Below are 24,249 nucleotides of genomic sequence, written 5' to 3'. Positions count from 1 at the left end.
TTTTCTCATGACATAGCGAATTTTATTTTTATTTATTTATTTTTTTGTCGTAGTAAAGAAGCTTCGTCAATGGCTATAAAACTACATAACTATATTAAAAAACAATGCTGGAAAAAAAAGCACACGGGGTAAAAAGACAAGGGTTCGCTTAATTGGCGCTCCCCCCTAAAGAGAGAGAGAGAGAGAGAGAGAGAGAGAGAGAGAGAGAGAGAGAGAGAGAGAGAGAGAGAGAGAGAGAGAGAGAGAGAGAGAGAGAGAGAGAGAGAGAGAGAGAGAGAGAGAGAGAGAGAGAGGTAAATTGAAAAAGGCTGGCGCAAAATATAGGTATAAATATAATACATTTTAGTCACATTACCGTACTAAACCAAGAGGGTGCGAGTGAGTGTGAAATATACGCTTCATCGGAGGAGTGACTACTAATACCATAAGTTACTGTACTATACTGAGAGCTTTAAACAATGTGTAATTATAAAAGAAAACTGACACCTTCAATAAGATATAGTCCTGAGGAAGAAGAAGAAAAAAAAAAAAAAAAAAAAAAAAAAAAAAATATATATATATATATATATATATATATATATATATATATATATATATATATATATATATATATATATATATATATATATATATATATATATATATATATATATATATATATATATATATATATATATATATATATATATACAAATAAACAAAAAAATTGTCTTAGGTAAGATACAAACCAAGAAAAAAAAAAGAATAAATAAATAAATAAAAGAAAATGTACGACTTCAGTGAGACAGATTAAAGACACCAAAACTATAAAACACGCCATTCTTTCACGCCAGATAGTTAAGTTAAAATTATCACAAGTATCACAGGAAAATATACAAGAGAAGCCTGTGTTTGTTTTGGAAGCACGCTTGGCGACACAGTGCAGTCAGTCAGATCACCCAGCGAACATTTTCCCTCCTCTCACAATGTGCAGTGAAGTCACCCCTACGAGTTTGTAAGAATCACGTACGCTTTGGTTTCCTTCCTCTTTTCTTTAACGCGTGAAGGAGACTGGCACAAGGACACACACACACACACACACAGTAAATAGATAGACAATAATAAACAAATAACATAAATAAATAATCAAACAATACGCAAAAAAACCTACTCGTTCATTCAACTAGCAAGTTTCTTAAGGCAATGGCTTGTTTAATATTAACGTGAGATTGAGTTCTGTAAATAATAACAGATTAAGGACGAGTACACACCACATATCACCATCACCATCATCAGTCATCATCATTAGCAACACCAAATGAATAGGAAGCGAGAGTTTCCCAAAATAGAGATGACTAGAATATAAGCAGTAACTATTTAAGACCCCGAGTGCCGAGTCAATAAAGAAGCTTTAAAAGAAAATTAAATCAATATATGGATAGGGATGATAGGTGGATGGAGGCTTAAGTACGTGTTTTATAAAGGAACTGCCACGTGGAAACCTAATGAATTCTTGTATCTTTATTATCTTGATGTTCTTATGCACTACTATCACCACCAACACTACTACAACTACTAATAACAACACTTCTAACACGTCTGAAGCAACAACAACAAATGCCACAGTGACAACATGACGACCTTTCCCTGATGCAGCTCGTCAAGGCAAACAGGACACACCATCCTCTCTCGCTGTGATCTCGTAGTCTGCTTGCTTCTCTGCGCCCGACAGAGATACAGACAGCCACAAAGGAACACAAGGGAAGAACTAGCAAGAAATGTATCAATCACTGTGAAGTTTGTGGTGGAGAGAGAGAGAGAGAGAGAGAGAGAGAGAGAGAGAGAGAGAGAGAGAGAGAGAGAGAGAGAGAGAGAGAGAGAGAGAGAGAGAGAGAGAGAGAGAGAGAATGCGTATAATGGAACGCACTTATGTCGCCAACAACAAACAGTAGAGAAAACTGTAGATAAAAAGAAATAATGAAATAGCAAGACGCCGTGTGTGTGTGTGTGTGTGTGTGTGTGTGTGTGTGTGTGTGTGTGTGTGTGTGTGTGTGTGTGTGTGTGTGTGTGTGTGTGTGAGAGCTAAATATAAAGAGGGTGTTGGCACAAGTCTACAGTAGGGAAAGCCGCCACGCCGCTCCGCCACTTCCACCACCACTATCTTCCCCCCTACACACACACACACACACACACACACACTCAAACGGCCACATGTGCGCGCTTCCCTCAATAATGAAAAAGCATGCTAACGAACTGAGCCGGAGAAAAAAATATGTATAAAAAAAGTAATTTTTCTCTCTCTCTCTCTCTCTCTCTCTCTCTCTCTCTCTCTCTCTCTCTCTCTCTCTCTCTCTCTCTCTCTCTCTCTCTCTCTCTCATCCATTCAAGAGGCAGTAACAGTAATAGTAACACAAGGCCAGATATAGGAACCACTCTCTCTCTCTCTCTCTCTCTCTCTCTCTCTCTCTCTCTCTCTCTCTCTCTCGCTATTTCACGCCGGCAGGTCGTCAACAAAAGAGGCGATTCAGGGGCACTTTTTCCCTCTAAACCTTCAGATTCAAGTGGCAATCTCCTCGGGGCCTTCACGCGTGACCCCCGACCATTATATACTGCACGGAGGGGGAAACCAGCGCGGCCCGTGTGTATATTAGAGGTTTGTGTAGGGAGGAGGTGCGCAGGGTTACGATGCTAGGATGGCGAGTATTCTAAAACGCTCTGTTCTCTCACCAGCATTATTTTCAAAGGCCAGAGTGATATCTATCGAAGTTTTCACGAGTTTCTTTTTTTTCCTTTTTTTCTTCTTCTATTAATGATGCAAAGTCTGTCTATTATCGTGACAGGGCCCTTGAAACCCCCCTCATTAACTTTCAGTAGAGCCTGTTCATGGTCGAGATAAGATGCAGGAGCGTTTAAAAAATATGGACCTTCGTGTTAATTATTGGGCTGCACAGTCGTGGTCTGCTCTCATAGTGACCTTCTGCATTCACTTCCACTATGTTTTTATTTGTGCTTTTCTCTCAATCTCAAGTCATTCGCTCTGACTGATAATTTCCCCTCACCTCCCAAAATAAAAGCTGACAACAGATAAGATTTAATTTAAGATCAGAAGACTTGTTATGGAGGGAAAATAAACACCGTGGAAAAGAGAGCGATACGTTACTCGACTTCCGACCATGACTACACTACACTAAGTCTTGACACCCGTAAATATTTGGAGCAAGAGAGGAACGCGTACACCAGCCTCGCTCTGCCTCTTGAATTACACTTATCTACCCCTTTATATATCTACCTATTCATTCATCCACTTGTTTATTTATTATCTATGTATATTTAATCACCTATTTTTTTCCTTACTACTTTTGGTACAGACGAAACTTTTGAATTTTTATCTATTTATTTTTTTCCAGCCTGTGTTGTTGATAATTCCTGCTAGATGGTTTAGTTTTTACTCCGAAGTTTGATCTCGCTGGTGGTGAAAAGCGGGACAGACACACAGACAGGCAGACATACCGATGCTTCTTAGTTACATAAATTCCGTAAGAAGCACCGAGCGGTAGACAAGGTTTTTACAGTTGTGTGGTGATGCTATGGTTGTGCGTAGTAGTAGTAGTAGTAGTAGTAGTAGTAGTAGTAGTAGTAGTAGTAGTAGTAGTAGTAGTAGTAGTAGACCATCTAAAAGACTGATATAAAACCCAGAAGCTCTTCCCTCCCCCCGAAAATAAATAAATAAATAAATAAAATAAAATAAATCAATAAATAATAATGAGACAAAATAACAGAACACTCGAAACCAGCACAAAAAAAAAAAAATCACAAAACAGAACATAACAAACTTTACATCAAACACGAAAAAAATAAAATAAATAAATAACCACAACAACAATACAAAATAAGAAATATGACACGAAACAGAAAAAAAAAAAAAAAACCGTAAGAGCATCAAGGCAAGGACCTTCATGACCTCTCCTTAGGATCTCGTGAGGCTCCACCACCACCACCACCACCACCACCACCACCACCACCACCACCACGTCCTCGATCTTTCAGGTGACGAGGCGCGAAGTCAAAATGCTAATGTCGTGCAGGTTCAAATGAGACGTGTTTGGAATGCATACAGAGAGAGAGAGAGAGAGAGAGAGAGAGAGAGAGAGAGAGAGAGAGAGAGAGAGAGAGAGAGAGAGAGAGAGAGAGAGAGAGAGAGAGAGAGAGAGAGTACAGAAACCTTAGAAGAAAAAGATAAAAAAAAGAGACCTAGATAAAGATTAACTATACAAGTCTCTCTCTCTCTCTCTCTCTCTCTCTCTCTCTCTCTCTCTCTCTCTCTCTCTCTCTCTCTCTCTCTCTCTCTCTCTCTCTCACTATCTCTTTAAATCCTTCACTGTCTGCCTTTCTCTCTTTCCCAATCCTTCTTCATCTGTCTGCTTTTCTTTTCTTCTTTGTCTTCGTGTATCTCTCTCTCTCTCTCTCTCTCTCTCTCTCTCTCTCTCTCTCTCTCTCTCTCTCTCTCTCTCTCTCTCTCTCTCTTATTTTTGGCAAGCAGACCATCCTTCCTGTCTCGTCTGTCTCCCATTCACGAGTTTCTTGGCACATCGCAAAATCTCCTTATGGGTTCGGCCTCTTCCTCTCCTTCCTCTTCTTATTCGCCTCCTCCATCCTCCTCTTCCTCCTCCTCTTCGGGAAAACCCTAGAAATGCTCGAGAAACCTGCACAAATCTGGTTTTTAATAAAGTCACTCCCAAGACACCAGTGATTCAGTGATTTTCGGCTCTTTTAAAAGTTTGTCAGCGTGAAGATGTATAGTGGAGTGAATGGATGGTCTTGGTCATATTTAATAATTTTACGGCTAAAGTGAAGTTAGTGTTAGTGAGTGGATGGTAAAATCAATTAGGTAACCAGTAGGCGTATGCTAGTCAGTCAGTTAGTTAGTCAGTCAGTCAGTCAAGTAATCCATCAGTCACAATGTCAGTCAATATTAAGAGCCAATCATCTTATTTGTATGCCTACCTGTCCGTCAATCAGTCAGTCAGGTAGTCACTTATGCAATGAACCAGTCACAAGAGTCAGTCAGTCAGTCAGTCAGTAATAGGCCATCTAGCCAAACAGTCAGTCAGTCAGTCAGTCAGTAAACCAATAAGCCTATCCAAACAGTCAGTCAGTCAGCCAGTCAGCCAGCCACTAAGTCACGCAAACCAGCCCCACACACCACACAGACAGTCCTACACACACACCACCATCACCCCATCCCTACCACCACCGCAGAAGATAATGGCACACTGACAAACTGCCTAACTGACAGACTGATTGACTGATTGGTTCACGGCGCCGCGGCATCGGGGAGTCGTATAGCGTTGTATGGCCCCCCCCAAACGATGGCCAAGCAGATCACGAGGCCACCATCCATCCCTCCCTTCCTTCATCTATTAATCTTTATTATGGAGGCGACGGCGGGGGCGGCAGAGGAGGAGGAGTAGGAGGAAGGGACGGCGGCATGAGGGCAGGAAGGACGGGAGGATGAGGGTAACGAGAAGACTGGTATGGGGCATCACGGCCTCACACCATACACACACACACACACACACACACACAGGAAGGACATTTACGCAGGCTGGAGGAGGAGGAGGAACGGGGGAGGAGGAACGGGGAAGGAGAAAGGAGGAGAAGAAGAAGAAGAAGAAGAAGAAGAAGAAGAAGAAGAAGAAGAAGAAGAAGAAGAAGAAGAAGAAGAAGAAGAAGAAGAAGAAGAAGAAGATGCAGGAACACGATAAGCAATAAATGTGGAGGAGGAGGAGGAGGAGGAGGAGGAGGAGGAGGAGGAGGAGGAGGAGGTGGAGGAGGAGGAAACAAAAAGTAGATAGAAGAGGAGAAACTAATGGTAGGTGAAGGGAAACTGGCAGTAAATGAAGTTGTAGAAAAAGTAGTAGTAGTAGTAGTAGTAGTAGTAGTAGTAGTAGTAGTAGTAATTGTTGTTGTTGTTGTTGGAGGAGGAGGAGGATAGCGGCAGATGGGTGGAGGCGGCACAGAGAGAGAGAGAGAGAGAGAGAGAGAGAGAGAGAGAGAGAGAGAGAGAGAGAGAGAGAGAGAGAGAGAGAGAGAGAGAGAGAGAGAGAGAGAGAGAGAGAGAGAGACGGACATCTCGAAAGTGACGTCACAGTGAGAGCGGCGCCACTGACCTTCCTGGTGGTGGTGGTGGTGGTGGTGGTGGCAGCCCTCCTCCTCCCACTCCCTCACCACCCACTCCTCCCTCATCACCTCTTCCTCCCCCCACCCCTCACCTCCTCAACCAGAGCACCACTGCCACTACCCTCCCAACTCACAAACGGGCGATTCCCAACTCCTGAATCACACCCATAGCTCTCTCTCTCTCTCTCTCTCTCTCTCTCTCTCTCTCTCTCTCTCTCTCTCTCTCTCTCTCTCTCTCTGACATACATTGCTAGTGAGGGAAGCGGAAAGATGAAAGAGTGGAACAGAGGCGAGTGAGAGAGAGAGAGAGAGAGAGAGAGAGAGAGAGAGAGAGAGAGAGAGAGAGAGAGAGAGAGAGAGAGAGAGAGAGAGAGAGAGAGAGAGAGTACAGGCATCCAACAAACGTACACTCCGGGCACAACCGAACCCGTCACAACAACAACAACAACAACAACAACAACAACAACAACAACAACAACAACAAGAACAACAACAACAGGTCAGTGAGAGTATAGCGTTACTCAAGACGAGCCGCTCTGCCACACCCACTGACCTACCTACATTTCCTATAAAGAACCTGCCTTGCCGCCGTGCTCTCCGCCAGCCACCAGCCAAGCCACATACTCTCTCTCTCTCTCTCTCTCTCTCTCTCTCTCTCTCTCTCTCTCTCTCTCTCTCTCTCTCTCCACTCGCCTCCGCTCCAAGACATCTCTCCACCTCCGTGAATACCGCTGTACACGTGAATCCTGACACATATTACTCTTCACGGATCCAGGTGTCCCTCGCCCAGGTGTGTCGTGCCTATCTCCATCTCTCCGTCAACACACACACACTCTCTCGTCATGGTCTCTATTTAGCCACGAGGTTTGCGTAGGTTGGTTTGGTTTGGTAAGTAGGTAAATTGGGTTAAATTAAGTGGTTATGTAGGTTGGTTTAGGTTAGATTAGATTAGGTTTGGTGAGGTTTAGCAGGTAGATGGGTACGTTAATAAGGTAGGTCGGTAGGTTAAGGTTGGTAAGCAGTTGGGCTTAATTGCAGCATATAAAAGTCACTAACATTACATTTTATTTCGTGTAACCTACTTTTCAACGGCTTTCAACTTCACAAGTATGTTCTGATTTCAGTAAGTTTTCTTGCGAAAGCATAAATTTAACACTCCAGTCACGGTATGTCACCCACGACCCCCATCCTCGGCAAAACCCTTCTGCACCTGCCGCCCACACACCCACACATTCACGCCCACCATCTCTGCACTGCCTACCCACCCTTCTTACCCCTTCCCTCCATACACACACACATACATCTCCCTGGTCCCTACACGTCCTCAGCAGGCAATGTTCATACGCTGCATGTGCTTCATTCTGCCTCCCTGGAAACATTCAAAGCTTTCCACGGAGCCTCGCCTCCCACACCAAGGTTTTTTTGGTCCCGGTGAGCCACAACAGCCATCGATCTGGGACTGTGGGCCAGACTCGCCCTGGGTCTGGGTAGGAGCAGCAAGTGGCCTATTTCAACACTGCCAGCACCGTCTAGGAGTGTGTCCCGTCTGTGGTACACTTCGGGACATGAAGGACACTGCCTCGCCGGGCCCATCAAGGACACAAAGCTGTCCTGAGGGACACATTGTATGGGAATACGTGTACATGACTAGCCTATGAGCAAACTCTCTCTCTCTCTCTCTCTCTCTCTCTCTCTCTCTCTCTCTCTCCCTGGCAATCCGTACACCAGCCTTGACACACTAAGCTTCTCAGCGCGCCGCCAGCCACGCCACAGCAGAGGCCGTGCATCTGAGCCCGGCCTCAAGTGCCGCCCTGTCCTGGCGGTGCGGGGCGTGCGGGCCGCAGCCACCTTTAAGCTGTTCAATGTTTGCCACGGCTCGGGATCAAACAAGACCACAGACAACCCCACCAGTGTGGATGGCATCAGGCCATCAACAAAGATGACAAAGATCTCTTCTACAAACGTCAGCGTCTTTAAGCCTTTTGCAGTAATTCAATTGTGGATGAAGATACTTGGCGGAGTCTCGTCCCCACCAAGGCCGCGCCACCCACCCCGGCACGGCACACGGCGGCTGCAGACGACCTGACGACCTGCTGATCATGCCGGGTCACCGCGCCCCTCACGACTCACCACGCGGCCCCAAACATCCCACGCAACACCCTCACTAGAGACACAATTTAAGAGTTCAAAAGACTTCCGCCATGCCCGCGCCACGCCCCAACAGGACCACCACTCCTGTACCGCGGCAGTTACTACACGTCCCAGCGCCATCACCTCACTAAGGCTACACTCATTCAACCTTCACCACAACAAGGAACAAAGAGGCGGGAACAATTTCACTCCATCAAGCCACGATTCTCGATAAATTTACATCGATTCTTGTTTAACGTCAATTTATCCAATACTTTTTCTCACCACCACCATCCCGCACTACCACTACTACTACTACTACTACAACTGCTGCTACTACTACTACTACTACTACAACAACAACAACAACTACTACTACTACTACTACTACTGCTACTGCTACTACTACTACTACTACTACTACTGGGAACAAAAGTCACAGCCAACGAAAGGTAGCCTCGGGGCACTTCTGTGTGGCTATAAGTGTGTGTGTGTGTGTGTGTGTGTGTGTGTGTGTGTGTGTGTGTGTGTGTGTGTGTGTGTGTGTGTGTGTGACGCGGCAGTTCCCAGGGTCAGAGTGAAGCAATACCACCAACAACAACAATAACAGAAGGATGCAAAACCACACACTTCCCTCCCCATCCACCAGCCAACCCACCCACCAACACAAAACACTTCCTGGGTGGGGCAACAGCAACATTAGCGGTCAGTCACGGTGGAAAGGTAACACACACCCACCTCTCCACCCATCCACACAATCATTCATCCACTCACCCACCTATCCATCAATCCCACCCTTTAACCACACCAGGCCAGTCATCCACGCATCCACTGATCCTTTCCCAGCCCCGCCCACTTAGTTACCAGTCCTCAGCCACCAGCCAAGGAGCCAGAGAAGAGTGAAAGGACCCCTCGACCCTGCAGTTCTCAATGGACCCACATCGTCATCTTTAGGGCTTTAATCACCGACATACAGACACGCACGAAAATAAATAAACAGATTGGGTAAGGAAGGAAAAGACTGTTAATGCAAGACGAGGAGGATTTAGACACGAGAGAGAGGGGGAGAGGGAGAGAGAGAGAGAGAGAGAGAGAGAGAGAGAGAGAGAGAGAGAGAGAGAGAGAGAGAGAGAGAGAGAGAGAGAGAGAGAGAGAGAGAGAGAGAGAGAGAGAGAGAGAGAGGGTAGTGTGGGAGTTGGGGAGAAGAAGGAGGGAAAGAGACGAGTGTGTGGTTGGGGAGAAAGGAGGAGTGGGGAGTACTGATGCCAGGTTTATCTCTGCCTCATCTTCCCACCAGCCTCCCTTCCCCACAACATTTTCCCACAGCGCTGCCCCTTTAAGAGTGAGTACCCACCCCGTCTCTTCTCCCAACTCCCAACACACCTACCCCAGTAGTGATGAGTTCAAAGACCTGTATATACCTGCCTGTAGCTGATGAGGACTAGGTATTTGACTCAGGAACAGGTATTTGACTGACCTGCGTCCACAAACCACATAATATAATCTAACATAATCTAACCTAACTTAACCTAAGCCAACCTAATTTGACCCAATCTAAACTAATCTAAACTAACCTAACCTTGCCATAAAACAATCTAACTTTGCCCAATCAAATCTAACCTAACCCGACTTAACCTAAAGTAAGCTAACCTAACATAACCCAACTTAAACTAACCTAACCCAACTTAACCTTGATGCGACAGCTAAGCAACATGGAGAGCTGGGTACAAAGAGAAACTGAAAACCATAAGGCGCGGACACAGTAGCCCTGAAACTCGCCCCGGATACGTCCCCCCCTCGCTTGATGGGAACATGCCACAGATAATGCTAGGGGTGTTTCGGGCTGTGTTCGTGCAGAGCCATGGACACGCTGGGAACCGGGGGGGGGGGGCTTGAATACAGCAGTGGCAGTTCGTGGCCTCTTCACTACTGCTACCAACAGGCCCCGGCACAGTTTCCACCATTATCCGGGCAGTGGTGCGCGCAAGAGCCGTGATAAAATTAATAATAAAAAAGTAATAGTAATAATAATAATAATAATAATAATAATAAATAAATAAATAAATAAATAAATAAATAAATAAATAAATAATAAAATAATAATAAAAAATAAATAAAAATAAATAAATAAAGTTCCAATGTGTTTCGTTAATTACAGCTGTTTATAGTAAAGATCAGCCCTTCGCAGCTATTTCTGAAGAGGGTTAGGATACTTTAAATGAGGTTAGCTTAGATTACCCGGACAGTGGTGCACGGAAGGGCCGAAGCTAAGTCGGAAAAATGTTACGAAAATGTTTCAGGGAAGTGTGGCCGCGCCTGTAATGATCTGCCACGCCTATTTTCGAAGTGGGTTGGGATAGTTTGGGATAGTTCATGTGAAGTTAGGCTGTTACATGAGCTAATCTAACCTAACCTCACTGGCAAAGTTCAAAATCAGCCATCCCCAGCTATTTTTGAAGTGTTAGGATAGTTTATGTTAAGTCAGGTTACATGAGGTAGTCTAACCTAACCTAACGTACCCTAACTTCAAGAGCTTGTCTAACCTAACCTACCCTACGCTAACTAAACTTTATCCAGCCAGAAGGCATGAGGTGAGGCTTGTGTTCCTGTGATCCCACGCCTCTGCCATCTCCCCTCCAGCCGCCGCGCCGCCTCACCGCTCGCTCACAAGTTTGCCTTTATATAAACTTTGATACAGTTTGCTACGGTCCAATCAAAGGCACCACTGTGAGGGAACGTCGCCGGCCTGACTGAAGCAGAGATGAGGGCGGCGCCTACCCACCTCTGTCTGAGTGTAGTACTTCCCTGTGTCCTTCAGTGCTCGACAATTTATAGAGTACTCTCGGCTACGTCTGGGAGTCTTTGTATTGTTGTATTTTGTTTGATCAGCATCTTAGCGACCTTTCCCCCATTTTTTTTTCTGCCTTGAGTTCGTCTACTACCTACGAAGAAGAAGAAGAAGAAGAACAACAACAACAACAACAACAACAACAACAACAACAACAACAACAACAACAACAACAACAACACAAGCTTCACAACGTACAAAGAGAAGAAACACAATCGCAGTGAACATGATACAGAGGCTGGTGGTGACTGGTGACTGGCCTCTGGTAAGACTAAGAACACAGGTGGCGCGGGCAGGCGAGGCGGGGCGAGGCGAGGCATTAACTAAAGGTCAGAACAGGTGACCATGAATCTGCTCAGGTGACTGGTCTGGGTTATGTCACACCAGGAAGACGAGGTGGTGGGCAAGGTAGCGGGGTGCATGCGTTTCCCTCCCCGTGTTCCACCTTTATGTATGTTACTCCGGCGGCAGGACCTGTATAGTCACCTTATCGCTTCCTGTTAATTGAGATAAGCGCACTCCAATATCCTGCGCAGCGAACACCAGATTAACTCACTCACTCACTCGCTCGCTCACTCGTTGTGTTGTTTTTACTCGTAACTCTGCCCGATTGTTATTTCATCAGTCATTTCGTTATTGCCTGTGACTTAAACACACTCACTGTATTATTTTTTTATCTGTAACTCTCTAGCTCATTCTGTATTCCCTACGATCTATGGCTTTCACTGTATTTCTTTTCCATTTGTATCTCTGTCTGATGCTGTGTTTTTCCTACTCACTATAGTAATCTCATTTGTAACTCTCCACCTATCTATGATTCAAACTCTTTTAGAAGGGAGATTTCAAAAACCCTTATCGTATTTTTTCTAATATATTTCTTGTGGACAATTCTCTTCCAGGACGCATATTTCAATAGACTTTTTTTTTGGTTGTTGTTGCCTTGGCCAGAACTCCTCTAGCATGAAATAAATAAATAAATAAATAAATAAATAAATAAATAAATAAAACTATACTACACATAAAGTTATACTGTTCACCTGAAGCAATTACTGTAAGTCTGGATACCATCATGTCACGTTAACCTTGCTTTGAGGTACACGTACACTAAAGGTAAGCTTGGACTATTAATTACTGCACTAAGGAGAACATAAAGGGATGCCGTATTGAATCACGAGCTTAGGCGTGGGGGCAGGTAGCGTCACCCTTCCTAACCCTCGGGAGGTCCTTTCCCCACCGCCTTAACCCTTTCACTATGATATACAACAATTCACAACACTTAAGAGCAATGTATGTAACCTTTATCAGCATCTACAAGAAAGAAAGGGACACAGATTAACAGATTTTGCCATTTCCGGTCAGTACAATGTTGGAAGGTGGCTCCACAAGAAAATACGACTCAGAATGGTTAGTAATTAAAGAAACGTGTCAAATAGCAGTGAAAGGGTTAGCGTTCCACGGCATAATTGACCGCTAGCCACTCCAAAGCTGGGTGCAACTATAGGAGCGGGCATTGGTCCCAGAAAAACTCCAGCCGTGACCAGGATTCGAACCAGGGACTTCTTGTACTGTAGTCAATCAGACGCGCTACCGCCTGAGCCACCGCGCAAAATCGTTAACGCCAAGGGCTGTATAAAAATAACGCTTTTACCGAGAATGAAGAATGACACGGTGTTATTTGTATTTGAACCTCAGCTTAAAGGAAGAAAGTCATACCTTTAGATTTATATTTCTACTTTTTTCTATTCAAAAGCTTTCACGTACTTGAACCCGAGTCTGCCCTCCCCACACACACACACACACACACACACACACACACACACACACACACACACACACACACACACACACACACACACACACACTTATTCAAAACCCAAGTGATACAAAACACAAGAGAGTATATCATGTACTAGACTCAGCACTTAAAACCCACACCCTATTCCTCCCTACAAAACCCTCCACCAGTGCCCCCTCCTCCCCCTTTTTTTTTTTTAGCTCCCTTAACCCTTGCACCCTTAAACCAACCCCTTTTTCCCTCCCCTAAATTCTCGCAAACCCCTTAAAAACTCCCTCCTTTCCTGCTGCATGCCCCTTTAACTCCTCACACCGCTCCTTCTTAACTTCACCCCGGCTGCACCAACACCACGCCGACACCCACTCCCGCACCCAGGTCCTCCACAGCCACACACCTCGGGGCCACATTCCTACTCCGAGCAGACCCGAAATAATGGGTTTCTTAAGGTCCAGAATTCTCGAGCTTCCGACACACACACACACACACACACACACACACACACACACACACACACACACACACACACACACACACACACACACACACACACAGGTATATATAAAGCATATAAACATACATAAATACATACATACGTACGTACATACAAACAAGCGATACCTTCAGAAGCGAGACAAAAGAACACTGCAGATAAGAAAAGTAAAAATAAAAATTCTGCCGGATGAGAGATGACGATGAAAGAGAGAGAGAGAGAGAGAGAGAGAGAGAGAGAGAGAGAGAGAGAGAGAGAGAGAGAGAGAGAGAGAGAGAGAGAGAGAGAGAGAGAGAGAGAGAGAGAGAGAGAAAGTAAAAATAAAAATTCTGCCGGATGAGAGAGAGAGAGAGAGAGAGAGAGAGAGAGAGAGAGAGAGAGAGAGAGAGAGAGAGAGAGAGAGAGAGAGAGAGAGAGAGAGAGAGAGAGAGAGAGAGAGAGAGAGAGAGACGAAAGGTGACGTATCTATTACACACTACAAGTAACCTTTAATTACAACACAGAAAGCTAAATCCTTCAAACAGTCGCAATATTCCTAGTCAACAACATCACATCACACTCATTTTCACTGTATTTAGCTTTTTCCCCCGTAATCTTAACTCCCCTGAAATGCTGTGAACTTATCCACTGTCAGAAATTGTAAGGAGAATGTCAGCCAGCAGATCAGCAGACCTAAAACTGAGGGAGAGAGAAAAAAGAAAAAAGAAAAAAAAAAAAAAAAAAAAAAAAAAAAGACAACACAGTGGTAGCGAGTGCGGGTTACTAAGGCTTCTAACCAAGTCTCGTATCCTTAAAACACTTGGTTCTCTCACCAGGTATATTTTTAGCGGCCGCGGGAGGGTTCTGTTAGTTTTCATACGTATTTTCTCCATGTTAAACTATCACACAAATCTAGAAAATACCTCTTAGAAAAAATCTGTCACGTGTAGCCCTAACAAATACCTGCAGCTTCCCTAACTTAGCAATGCCCAAGTAACTCCCACTAAGAACCTGAAATGTACAAGAACCCGGTGCCAAGACTATGTCCGCTACAACTTCTACGACAAGACGCTCCCCGGCTGTCTGTCTGTCACTCCATCAGGCCAGACGCGGGACCAGCTGCTGCTCGTCGCTATTAATACATCCCCGCGGGCCGCCCGTCACCCTGCACTCGGTCGCTGGCTGAGGGCGGCGGGCCGGTCGGCGGGACTTACGGACGGGCCGAATATTTCAACCAACCAAGAGATACACTTAAAAATTTTTCCCTCAACCTTCTGTGTGAGTCTACATGAAATATACCGTGTTGAGGAACTACTACTACTACTACTACTACTACTACTACTACTACTACTACTCTTATTACTACTACTCTTATTACTACTACTCCTATTACTGCTACTACTACTACTACTACTACTACTACTACTACTACTTGATTTGATTTACAAGGAGAGGGTAAGTAAGATGTGTGACTATGGACCAAATTTCGAGACACTTCTGACCGCACGTTGACTTCAGGAGCCTGTAGTTGAATTGACGTGTTTTTAAGGGTGTCTTTATAGTCCTAGAGACAGATCGACAAAATTTCCACATTACTAACATGAAAAACACTCTTGGCTAATCATCTCTGTGACCTTTGAAAATATTCGTGGTGTGAGAGAGAGAGAGAGAGAGAGAGAGAGAGAGAGAGAGAGAGAGAGAGAGAGAGAGAGAGAGAGAGAGAGAGAGAGAGAGAGAGAGAGAGAGAGAGAGAGAGAGAGAGAGAGAGAGAGAGAGAGAGAGAGAGAGAGAGAGAGAGAGAGCAAAGCGTTTCTGAATTCGGTCTTATTACATGAAACACCACGACTGGCGCTGCTGTGTCGAAAGTTAGTGCTGGGACTGCCACGCCTGCTACCTAAGTTAGATTCTACAAAGGAGATTGAAAGGCATGGACTCTCCAGTAGTATGGGTGACTGGAATGGACTCAGGTTGTCATGTGGTTAGTGCAGTTCACCAAAAGAATAGTTGATAATTTTTGAATGGACACAGTTACCGAGTTGTCGGTTCTATAGCGGCAGTTTATGAGAACACGTTTATGAGTAGAGGTGATAGGTAAATATAGGCGTGTGTGTGTGTGTATGTATGTATGTTTAGGGGCTGCCACGTGTAGGCCTATTGGCTCCTTGCACCTTCCCTTCTATTCTTATGTACTACTACAACTACTACTACTACTACTACTACTACTACTACTACTACTACTACAACAGCAACTACTACTACTGCTACTACTAACGAGATCACTAAAACTACTACTAAAGCTATCATTACTACTACTACTATTACTACTACTACTACTACTTCCACCACTACTACTAACGCTACCACCACCACCACTACTACAACGAGTTCTTGAGGGCACGCAGGGCAGCAGCTACTGGTGTTGGTCCGTCTTTGCAAAGTGTACTGCCCTTCGCGACCTTTTTTTTTTTTTTCCCCGCCTTGTGTCTCAGTTCTCACTGCCTAAACCTGTCTGTCCACCAGCCGCCGCCGCCGCCGCCACCACCACCACCACCACCGCCTCCGTCACCCCTTTCCCTCCTCCCTCCTCCTCCTTCTCCTTTCCAAGCAACTTGTAGTCACGTGTCGGTATGAACACCCTCTGGCGGTGGCAAGTACACACACACACACACACACACACACACACACACACACACACACACACACACACACACACACACACACACACACACACACACACACACACACACACACACACACACACAGGCCAGTCAATGTTCTATTACCGGGGGGAAAAAAGTGGAAAGGAGAAAAGCAGAGCAAGGAGGAAAGTGGATCTGAGAGGAGGAGGAGGAGGAGGAATAAAGGGAGAAAATATGGAAGACTGGAGAGGGTAAATAAAGGAAAGAATGAGTTGAGTGAGAGAATAATGGGGTGAATAAATGATAAAAAAAAGAAGTTAGGAAAATTAAATAAGGGAAAAAAAAACACAAATAACAATGAATAAAAAAACAAATATACGGAGAGCTGGAATGAGTGACTGAATGAGTAAAGGTACACATTAAAGATGCAAAGGGTGAGATGGGTGAGTGAAATTTAGTGAAGCGAGCAACACATGGAAGGAAGAGCGAGTGAGCGAAGGAAGAAATAGATATGGTGCGAGACTGAGTAAATAAAGGAAGAAATAGAAAGATGAATAGGAGTGAGTAAAAGGAACGGAAGGGTGGAATGAGTGAAAGATTGAGTGAGAAGATTATGGAAGCAAAAAAAAATATGGGGAGAGAGAGAGAGAGAGAGAGAGAGAGAGAGAGAGAGAGAGAGAGAGAGAGAGAGAGAGAGAGAGAGAGAGAGAGAGAGAGAGAGAGAGAGAGAGAGAGAGAGAGAGAGAGAGAGAGAGAAACAACAAACAGAAGACTGAAATGAATAAGCGTGGAAGAAAAAATAAAAAAAGTGAAAAACTACAGAAGCAAAATATAAGGAAAAATGGAGCAAGAAAAAGAGTCAACGAGGAAAAAGGAAAAAGAGAGAGAGCGAGTGAGCGAGCGAGAGTGACTGAGTAAAGGGGTACAAGACGGGCCACAGTGACCAAGGGCCGCCCCTGTGAATGGAACATGACTGGTGGCTACCGTATAAGGGGGTCACAATAGCCACCCTTATATTCAGACACCACGATACCTACCCCCCAGCCACCCCTCTCTCTCTCCCTTAAATCTGGCCCCAGGACTGCCCACCCTTAAGAGAGAGAGACGTGGATGTTAAGTGATTGTAATAAGCAGTTTGACTTCATCATTTGGGTGTGTAGTGGTAGTGGTGGTGGTGGTGGAAGAAGACGAGGAAGAAGAAGAAGAAGAAGAAGAAGAAGAAGAAGAAGAAGAAGAAGAAGAAGAAGAAGAAGAAGAAGAAGAAGAAGAAGAAGAAGAAGAAGAAGAAGAAGATTATGGAAAAGAAAAAGAAGAAGAAGAAAAGTAGTAGTAGTAGTAGTAGTAGTAGTAGTAGTAGTAGTAGTAGTAGTAGTAGTAGTAGTAGCAGCAGTAGCAGAGGCAGCAGTAGTAGTAGCAGGAGCAGCAACACTAACAATAACAGTAGCAGGAAGTAAAACACCACCACCACCACCACCATCACTATATCAACCACTACTTCACAACCACACCACCACCACCACCACCACAAGAACTCCCTTCCCAAAACACAAACACAGAAACACCCCAAAAACTCACTGCGGGGAAGCACCAGGGGGCGTCTAAGAACCAGCCACATCTCCTCTCCCACCACCATGCTCTACCCTGCCTGAGTGAAGACCAAGAGCAGCAGGCGCCCCTCCACCGCATCACTGAGGCCTGGAGGTCATCTGCAGCTCCCCTAACGTGCCTCACAACCACCCTGTCAGCTGATCACCCCCACCAGCCTCACTCCCTCCCGCGGCACTACCAGCATGTCCCTGCTTGACTCGCGCCGCTTGTACAGGCTCCAGCAGACGCAGTAGGCCCTAGCATCACATTAGAGTAGCGGTAATGGCAGGTAGACTGAAGGGTAGGCTGCTTCACCCTGTACCAACCCTTTACCAACCCTCCACCCTCCCAGTACCATCCCTGCACCGCTGCCCCACCTTCCCTAATGGCAACATGCAGGTAAACTACAGCACCTGGAGGAACACGACAACACCTGCAGGTAACGGCCAGCCATCAGCACGACACAACATTACCAGGGGCCCGAGGTAAGGCTGCAGGGTCGCAAAGAAAACAAGGTGCATGGTGGTGCTGGTGTTTACTAGTAGTGGTAGTGGTGAAAGAGAGAGGGGACTGGGAAAGGACAGGTGAGAGGAGGAAAGCAAAGGAAGGAGAGGAAATGAACCTCCTCTTTCTGCTTCCAATATCAGTGTTGCCGTTGTGGTTGAGAATGTGCTGGGCCAACGTGCCTCCCCGCCGCCGCTGCTGCCTCTCGACCCCCACAGAAAACGGTGTGAGTGTATACGTTCATAGATATTATTATGGATGGCGCCGTTTAAACTCCCACCACGGTCTGGCTATTCTAAGGCAAACACGCGATAAGGAAGGGCATCCGGTAACAGTGGCAGTCGTGGTAGTAGTGGTGGTGGTAACAGTAGTAGTAGTGATGGTGGTTGTGGTAGTTGTGGTGGTATGTAACGGTAGGTAGCATATATAAATGTACCCCGTATTAAACATTCTTGTAATGCGATATAGACTATTCTTGACCTTATGCAACACACACACACACACACACACACACACACACACACACACACACACACACACACACACACACACACACACACACACACACAACACAACACAACACAACACAACACAACACAACACAACACAACACTAACATCCCCACCTATCAGTTAGCAAGCCGAGGTTCGCGTCCTGCTCGGGTCCCAAAGGCTTTCACTGATGAGAGGAGCAGTAACTGTCCGCTTTGAACAAGAGGGTGTGCGATGCATGAGGGGTCCCAGACTTACCCATAGATCTCTGTAAGAACCCTACGCCTCTCACTGGGCACAGCTGCTGGTGATCAGGAGTCCCGCACGTGATCCTCAAGCCTGTGATGAATTACGTATACAAACAGGGGGTTCCTGACATCTCACCAAGGACAGAGCTATCGTTTTATCTCAACATGGCTGGATTGGAGTGTGTATCTTCAAGGGAGCTCTTCATGATTCGTCTCTTGATCGGCTGTAGTGCAAGTTATTATTGTTGTTTTTTTTTGTTGTTGTTGTTTTTCAGGGAGTTTTCAAGATTCTAGAGGTAGTTTAACAAGGATTCTGTCTTCGTCAATAGGAAAAGCACTCACTGGAACAAGGCTAGTAATCTCTGTGGCCCTTGAAAATAGTCCTGATGAGGTAACGGAAGGGGTGGGGTGGGGGGAGGATGGGTGGCGTGATTGCTAATACATGTTTAACTATACGCGGCCACAACTTCTACACCGTGCCAAGGAAAGATGGACCAACTAAAACAATCAGAACGACTGTAGACACCCTAAAAACTACCAGCCCTCCTCCCTCGCCAAACACTTCCAGCCCCGTCCAGTCCCTTCCAGTCCCTGTCCAGCCTCATAACAAAAAGACCTACTCTCCAGCCCCTCTCCAGTCCCTTAGCAATCAGACCAACCCTAAAAACTACCTACTCTCCCATTTTCAGGCACTTCCAGCCCCGTCCAGCCCCTTCCAGTCCCACAGCAAACAAACCAACCCTAAAAGCTACCTATTCTCCTATTTCCAGCCTCGTCCAGCCGCTTTCCAGCCTTCAGTAGTGGTCCCCGCGTGGCCACACCCTGCCAGTCCCGTGACCCTCAGTGCCGCGGCGGGCCCTTGGTTACACGCACCTGACACGCCACGCCCCGCCACCTGCTCCATGAGACTCTTATGGAAGGGGGTGAGGGAGACGCGCCCCTCCCTTCATTCACAGGGAAGGGATAACAGACACCGCCGTCGCCGTTAAGGAGTTATGTCACTGTTTTTTGTTCTCTCTCTCTCTCTCTCTCTCTCTCTCTCTCTCTCTCTCTCTCTCTCTCTCTCTCTCTCTCTCTCTCTGAGGTGTTGGTTACATCGACTGAATATGCCAGCTGCGTTAAGTAATATAATAATAATAATAATAATATTAATAATAATAATAATAATAATAATAATAATAAAAATAATAATAATAACGACAACAAACACAATAATAACAGAAAAACAACAGTATGATCATTACTAACCCTAATATTAACATTCTTACTTTTATCATTACTACTTTCTTAGTCTATAATTTCAGTAAAAGCTGGGTGGCAGAGAACACGACGAGAAAAAAAAAAAAATAAAAATAAATAAATAAAAATAAAATAAAAAATAAAATAAAATAAAATAAAATAAAATAAAATAAATAAATACAATAAAAATATACTCTAAAATTGCTTCCTTGTTTAGCGTCAACTCGAAATCTCCCGGGAAAGCGTAAAACAAATAGCCCCGAAATAAAACAGCTTCGTTGTTTAAGTGAGGCGACACAAGTCCCGAGGGGCGTGTTCACAGCGCTGCGCCCCCCACCACACGCTGGGACTGTGGGGACTGTGGTGGCGTGTCTCGGTGGTGGTGGTGGTGAAGATAGTAGTAGTAGTAGTAGTAGTAGTAATGATGATGATGATGATGATGATGATGATGATGATGATGATGATGATGATGATAATAATAATATAATAATAATAATAATAATAAGAAGAAGAAGAAGAAGAAGGAGAAGGAGAAGAAGAAGAAGAAGAAGAAGAAGAAGAAGAAGAAGAAGAAGAAGAAGAAGAAGAAGAAAAGGAGGAGGAGGAGGAGGAGGAGGAAGAAGAGGAAGAAGAGGAAGAGGAGGAGGAGGAGGAGGAGGCCAGACAAGAGAAGAGACAGAGAATAACAACAATAATAAAAAGAATTAACTACTCTTTCTCTTACCACCACCACCACCACCACCACCACCACCACCATCATCATCATAATAATAATAATAATAATAATAATAATAATAATAATAACAAGAAACTACTGACCCACCACCACCACCACCACCACCACTACACAAGAAGCAGCGGCGGCAGCAACAAGCAACCCGTTCAAGATCAGATTCAGCCGAGCAACAGCCAGGATCAGACTCAGCCTAACCCCCCTCCAAGATCATCCCTCCCCCCACCCACAACCACCACCAGTCCTATCTCCCCTCTCCTCTCCCCACTCCTCCTCCTCCTCCTTCCCCTCCTCGTCCTCTGCCTGGTCACGCCGCAGCGACCTCGTCCTCCTCCTCCTCCTCCTTCTAAGCCTTGACTAGGGCACCAGTATACTCGTACATGTGTGTGTGTGTGTGTGTGTGTGTGTGTGTGTGTGTGTGTGTGTGTGTGTGTGTGTGTGTGTGTGTGTGTGTGTGTGTGTGTGTGTAGCAGTTTCTAGGAAGGGCAAAATGATCATAGCACACTTCGCACATTTACTAGCTTAAGTTTTTGTTGTTGTTATTTAAGTTTGTAGTTGTTCTTGTCATTTTAGTAGTGGTAGTGGTGGTGGCGAAGTTGTCATCACCATCAAATATATGTAAAGTGTGACAACATGTTGGAGGAGGAGGAGGAGGAGGAGGAGGAGGAGGAGGAGGAGGAGGAGGAGGAGGAGGAGGTCAGGACCGCGACAGACACATTGCCAGCCTTCCACTATCAAAACAACAACAACAACAACAACAACAACAACCACCACCACCACCCTCCACCAACCAACCCACCCACCGCCCTTCCTTCAACACACGTGCGTCATCCCAGCGCCCTCTCAGTCACACGTCGCCTCAATACCAACATTCCTGCAGGACTCTCGCCTCCCGCCCCAGCATAAAAGTGACGAGGAAGGCGGGAAGAGCAAAGAACACCAGGCTGGGGGGAGCGAGAGGATGAGACGGCGGCGGCAGGGAGGCAGGGAGGCGTAAAAACGGATTCTGGACAAGCGACAAGCATGAATTATGTATACCAACAGCTGTGGCACGGACATAAACACACTGCAGGGTTCGGGTGGCGATGTATAACAGGGTATGCATGGTTATTCAGGCTATTTTGGGGGTTATAAAGGCTATTTTTAGAGGCTGCAAGTGGCTATGTGCATATTGTTCTGGATTGTGTGTATAAAGGGTTTGTTTTGAGTTTATTCGTGTTATTATTTCCCGCGGGGTTACGTGTGGGTTTGTGCAGCGTTTGTTCTGGGTTTATACAGGTTATTTAAAGATTTATTATATGAGGGCTAATCCGGTTTATTATATGAGGGCTAATCCAGTTTATTATATGAGGGTTAATCCGGTTTTCACTGACATGTACCAGGCTTTTATAGGTTACACCAGATTATACAAGGCTTAACTCTGGCTTATACAGGAATCATCCAGACTTGTACAGGGATTATTCTGGATTATACGGGGGAGTATTCTGGCTTAAACGGGGACTGTCCAGGCTTATTTATGGGTTATTCAGGCTTATACGTGCACATGAAGGCGTTGGTCAGGTTAATACAAGCACACACGAGGCTTACTCAGGCTAACGCACGGATATACTGCAGTTATTCTGGTTCATAAACACATACAAGGCTTAATCTGCTTTACAAGGGCCTTGGGCAACACACACTTATGACTGATGAAATAAAAGCAATAAAATAACTAAAAAAAAACACGTGTATAAATGGCTAATATAGTCTTGCACCAGTATACAAAGGATTACACAGCGCTGCTCGGGGCGTGTACACAGGCCATACACAAGCATACACAAGGGTTACGCAGGGACAGAACTAACACAGGTACTAGTAATGCACATCCAGTCCCCAAGATGAGATTCACCCACGAATATTTCATTATAAGGTAATCCCCTCTTAATGAACTGGCTTGAGAAGGGTTGGGAAGGGTTGGGTAGGTAAGGTACGGCATGATAAGGTTAAGTAAGATTATAGAAGGTAAGATTAAATTAGGTAAGGTACGGTAAGAATTAGTTAAGGTAGGGCAAGGCAGAATTACGTTAGGGCGGATCAAGTTATGTGGTGAACTTAGGCTGGACAAGATTGGGTAAAATAAGGTAAGGTGAGGTAAGGTAAGGTGAGATTAGTTAATTAAGGTAAGGTAAAGTAACGTTAGGTAAAAAGTAAGGTTAGATTAGGTAACGTTAGGTAAGGTATTGCAAGGTTAGGTTAGGTAACGTTAAGGTAATGCAAGGTAAGTTAAGACAAGGTAAGGTTAGGGAAGGCAAGGCAATGTAAGATAAAGACCACATTACGCTAGACATTGTAAGCTTAATAGATAAGGTAAATTTAGGTCAAGATCAGGTCAAGTTAATTTAGGTAAGAGGGTAAGGCAGAGTTAGGCTAAGTCAAGTAAGGCAAGGTCGGATTAATTTAGATAAGGGGCTCAAGTTAAATTAAGCCAGGTAGGGATGGTTTTAGACTACGCTGGCAAAACATAAAGGGCGAATCATTTAAGGATAAAACAAAGACGGAGGAACGTGAGTAAGTGGAATTAGTAAAGGTACAAATATACACGAGACGCATGTGGTGAGGCTGAGATGAGCTTAGACAGTAGGAAACCATATCAAAGGAAAACCACTTAAGAAGTAAAACAATGACAGGAGTGTGAGCGAGAGGAATGAACTAAGATGGAAATATAAACACAGGCAGGTGGTAAGTTTAAGCCAGAAAGGACAAACACAGACTATACACGGGGAAAATATATCGAAGGAAAACCACCCAAAGTTAAAAGCGAGTGCGTGACTGGACTTCCGCAAGGTGGAAATAAACTTTCATCAGTGGAATTTACTTGAGATGGAAACATACTACACAGAGGCATGCAGACAGACACACGAGGGCGAGGAGGGACAGAGATAAGGAGGGTGACGCCTGGACAACGTGGGTGCTGGAGAGTTGCCAGCCACGCCACGCCGCCCTGCCTACCGTGACGCGAAGCTGGCACCCCGCACCTTGACTTCACCGCACGTTTTCCACACCCCCTCACACACACACACACACACACACACACACACACACTCTCTCTCTCTCTCTCTCTCTCTCTCTCTCTCTCTCTCTCTCTCTCTCTCTCTCTCTCGACATATTCAAGGAAAAAAATTAAGGTGAAATGAGAATATTCTTAAAGGAAACATTAAGGAATTTTGAAGGGAAAAACAGGAAGGAAAAATATTAATAAGCATGAAATTCTCTCTCTCTCTCTCTCTCTCTCTCTCTCTCTCTCTCTCTCTCTCTCTCTCTCTCTCTCTCTCTCTCTCTCTCTCTCTCTCTCTCCACCGTACCAAAAGGAAAAAAATACGAAAAAAAAGAAAAGAAAAGAACATTGTTAAAGGTAATATTAGAGAATT

General features: G+C 45.1%; 1 protein-coding gene across 2 annotated transcripts in view; it reads right to left on the bottom strand.

The window, feature by feature from the left end:
- The window catches only part of LOC135110162 (carboxy-terminal domain RNA polymerase II polypeptide A small phosphatase 1-like), a 59,390-nt gene that overhangs the window by 12,324 nt on the left and 22,817 nt on the right, over nucleotides 1-24,249 (bottom strand). Inside the window, exon 1 of one of the 2 annotated variants that reach the window (XM_064022139.1) lies at nucleotides 17,616-17,741. The exons of the other annotated variant lie outside the window; for it this stretch is intronic. Coding sequence (XP_063878209.1) covers nucleotides 17,616-17,726 — 111 coding nt within the window. The 5' untranslated portion in view covers nucleotides 17,727-17,741. Of the gene's footprint in view, nucleotides 1-17,615; nucleotides 17,742-24,249 lie in introns of those variants that run through there. 2 annotated transcript variants of the gene reach the window in all.

The sequence above is a fragment of the Scylla paramamosain genome, chromosome 2, assembly GCF_035594125.1.
Source record: "Scylla paramamosain isolate STU-SP2022 chromosome 2, ASM3559412v1, whole genome shotgun sequence".
Taxonomy (NCBI): domain Eukaryota; kingdom Metazoa; phylum Arthropoda; class Malacostraca; order Decapoda; family Portunidae; genus Scylla; species Scylla paramamosain.
The sequence above is the reverse complement of the archived record's forward strand: the minus strand, read 5'-3'. Positions and strand labels throughout refer to the sequence as shown.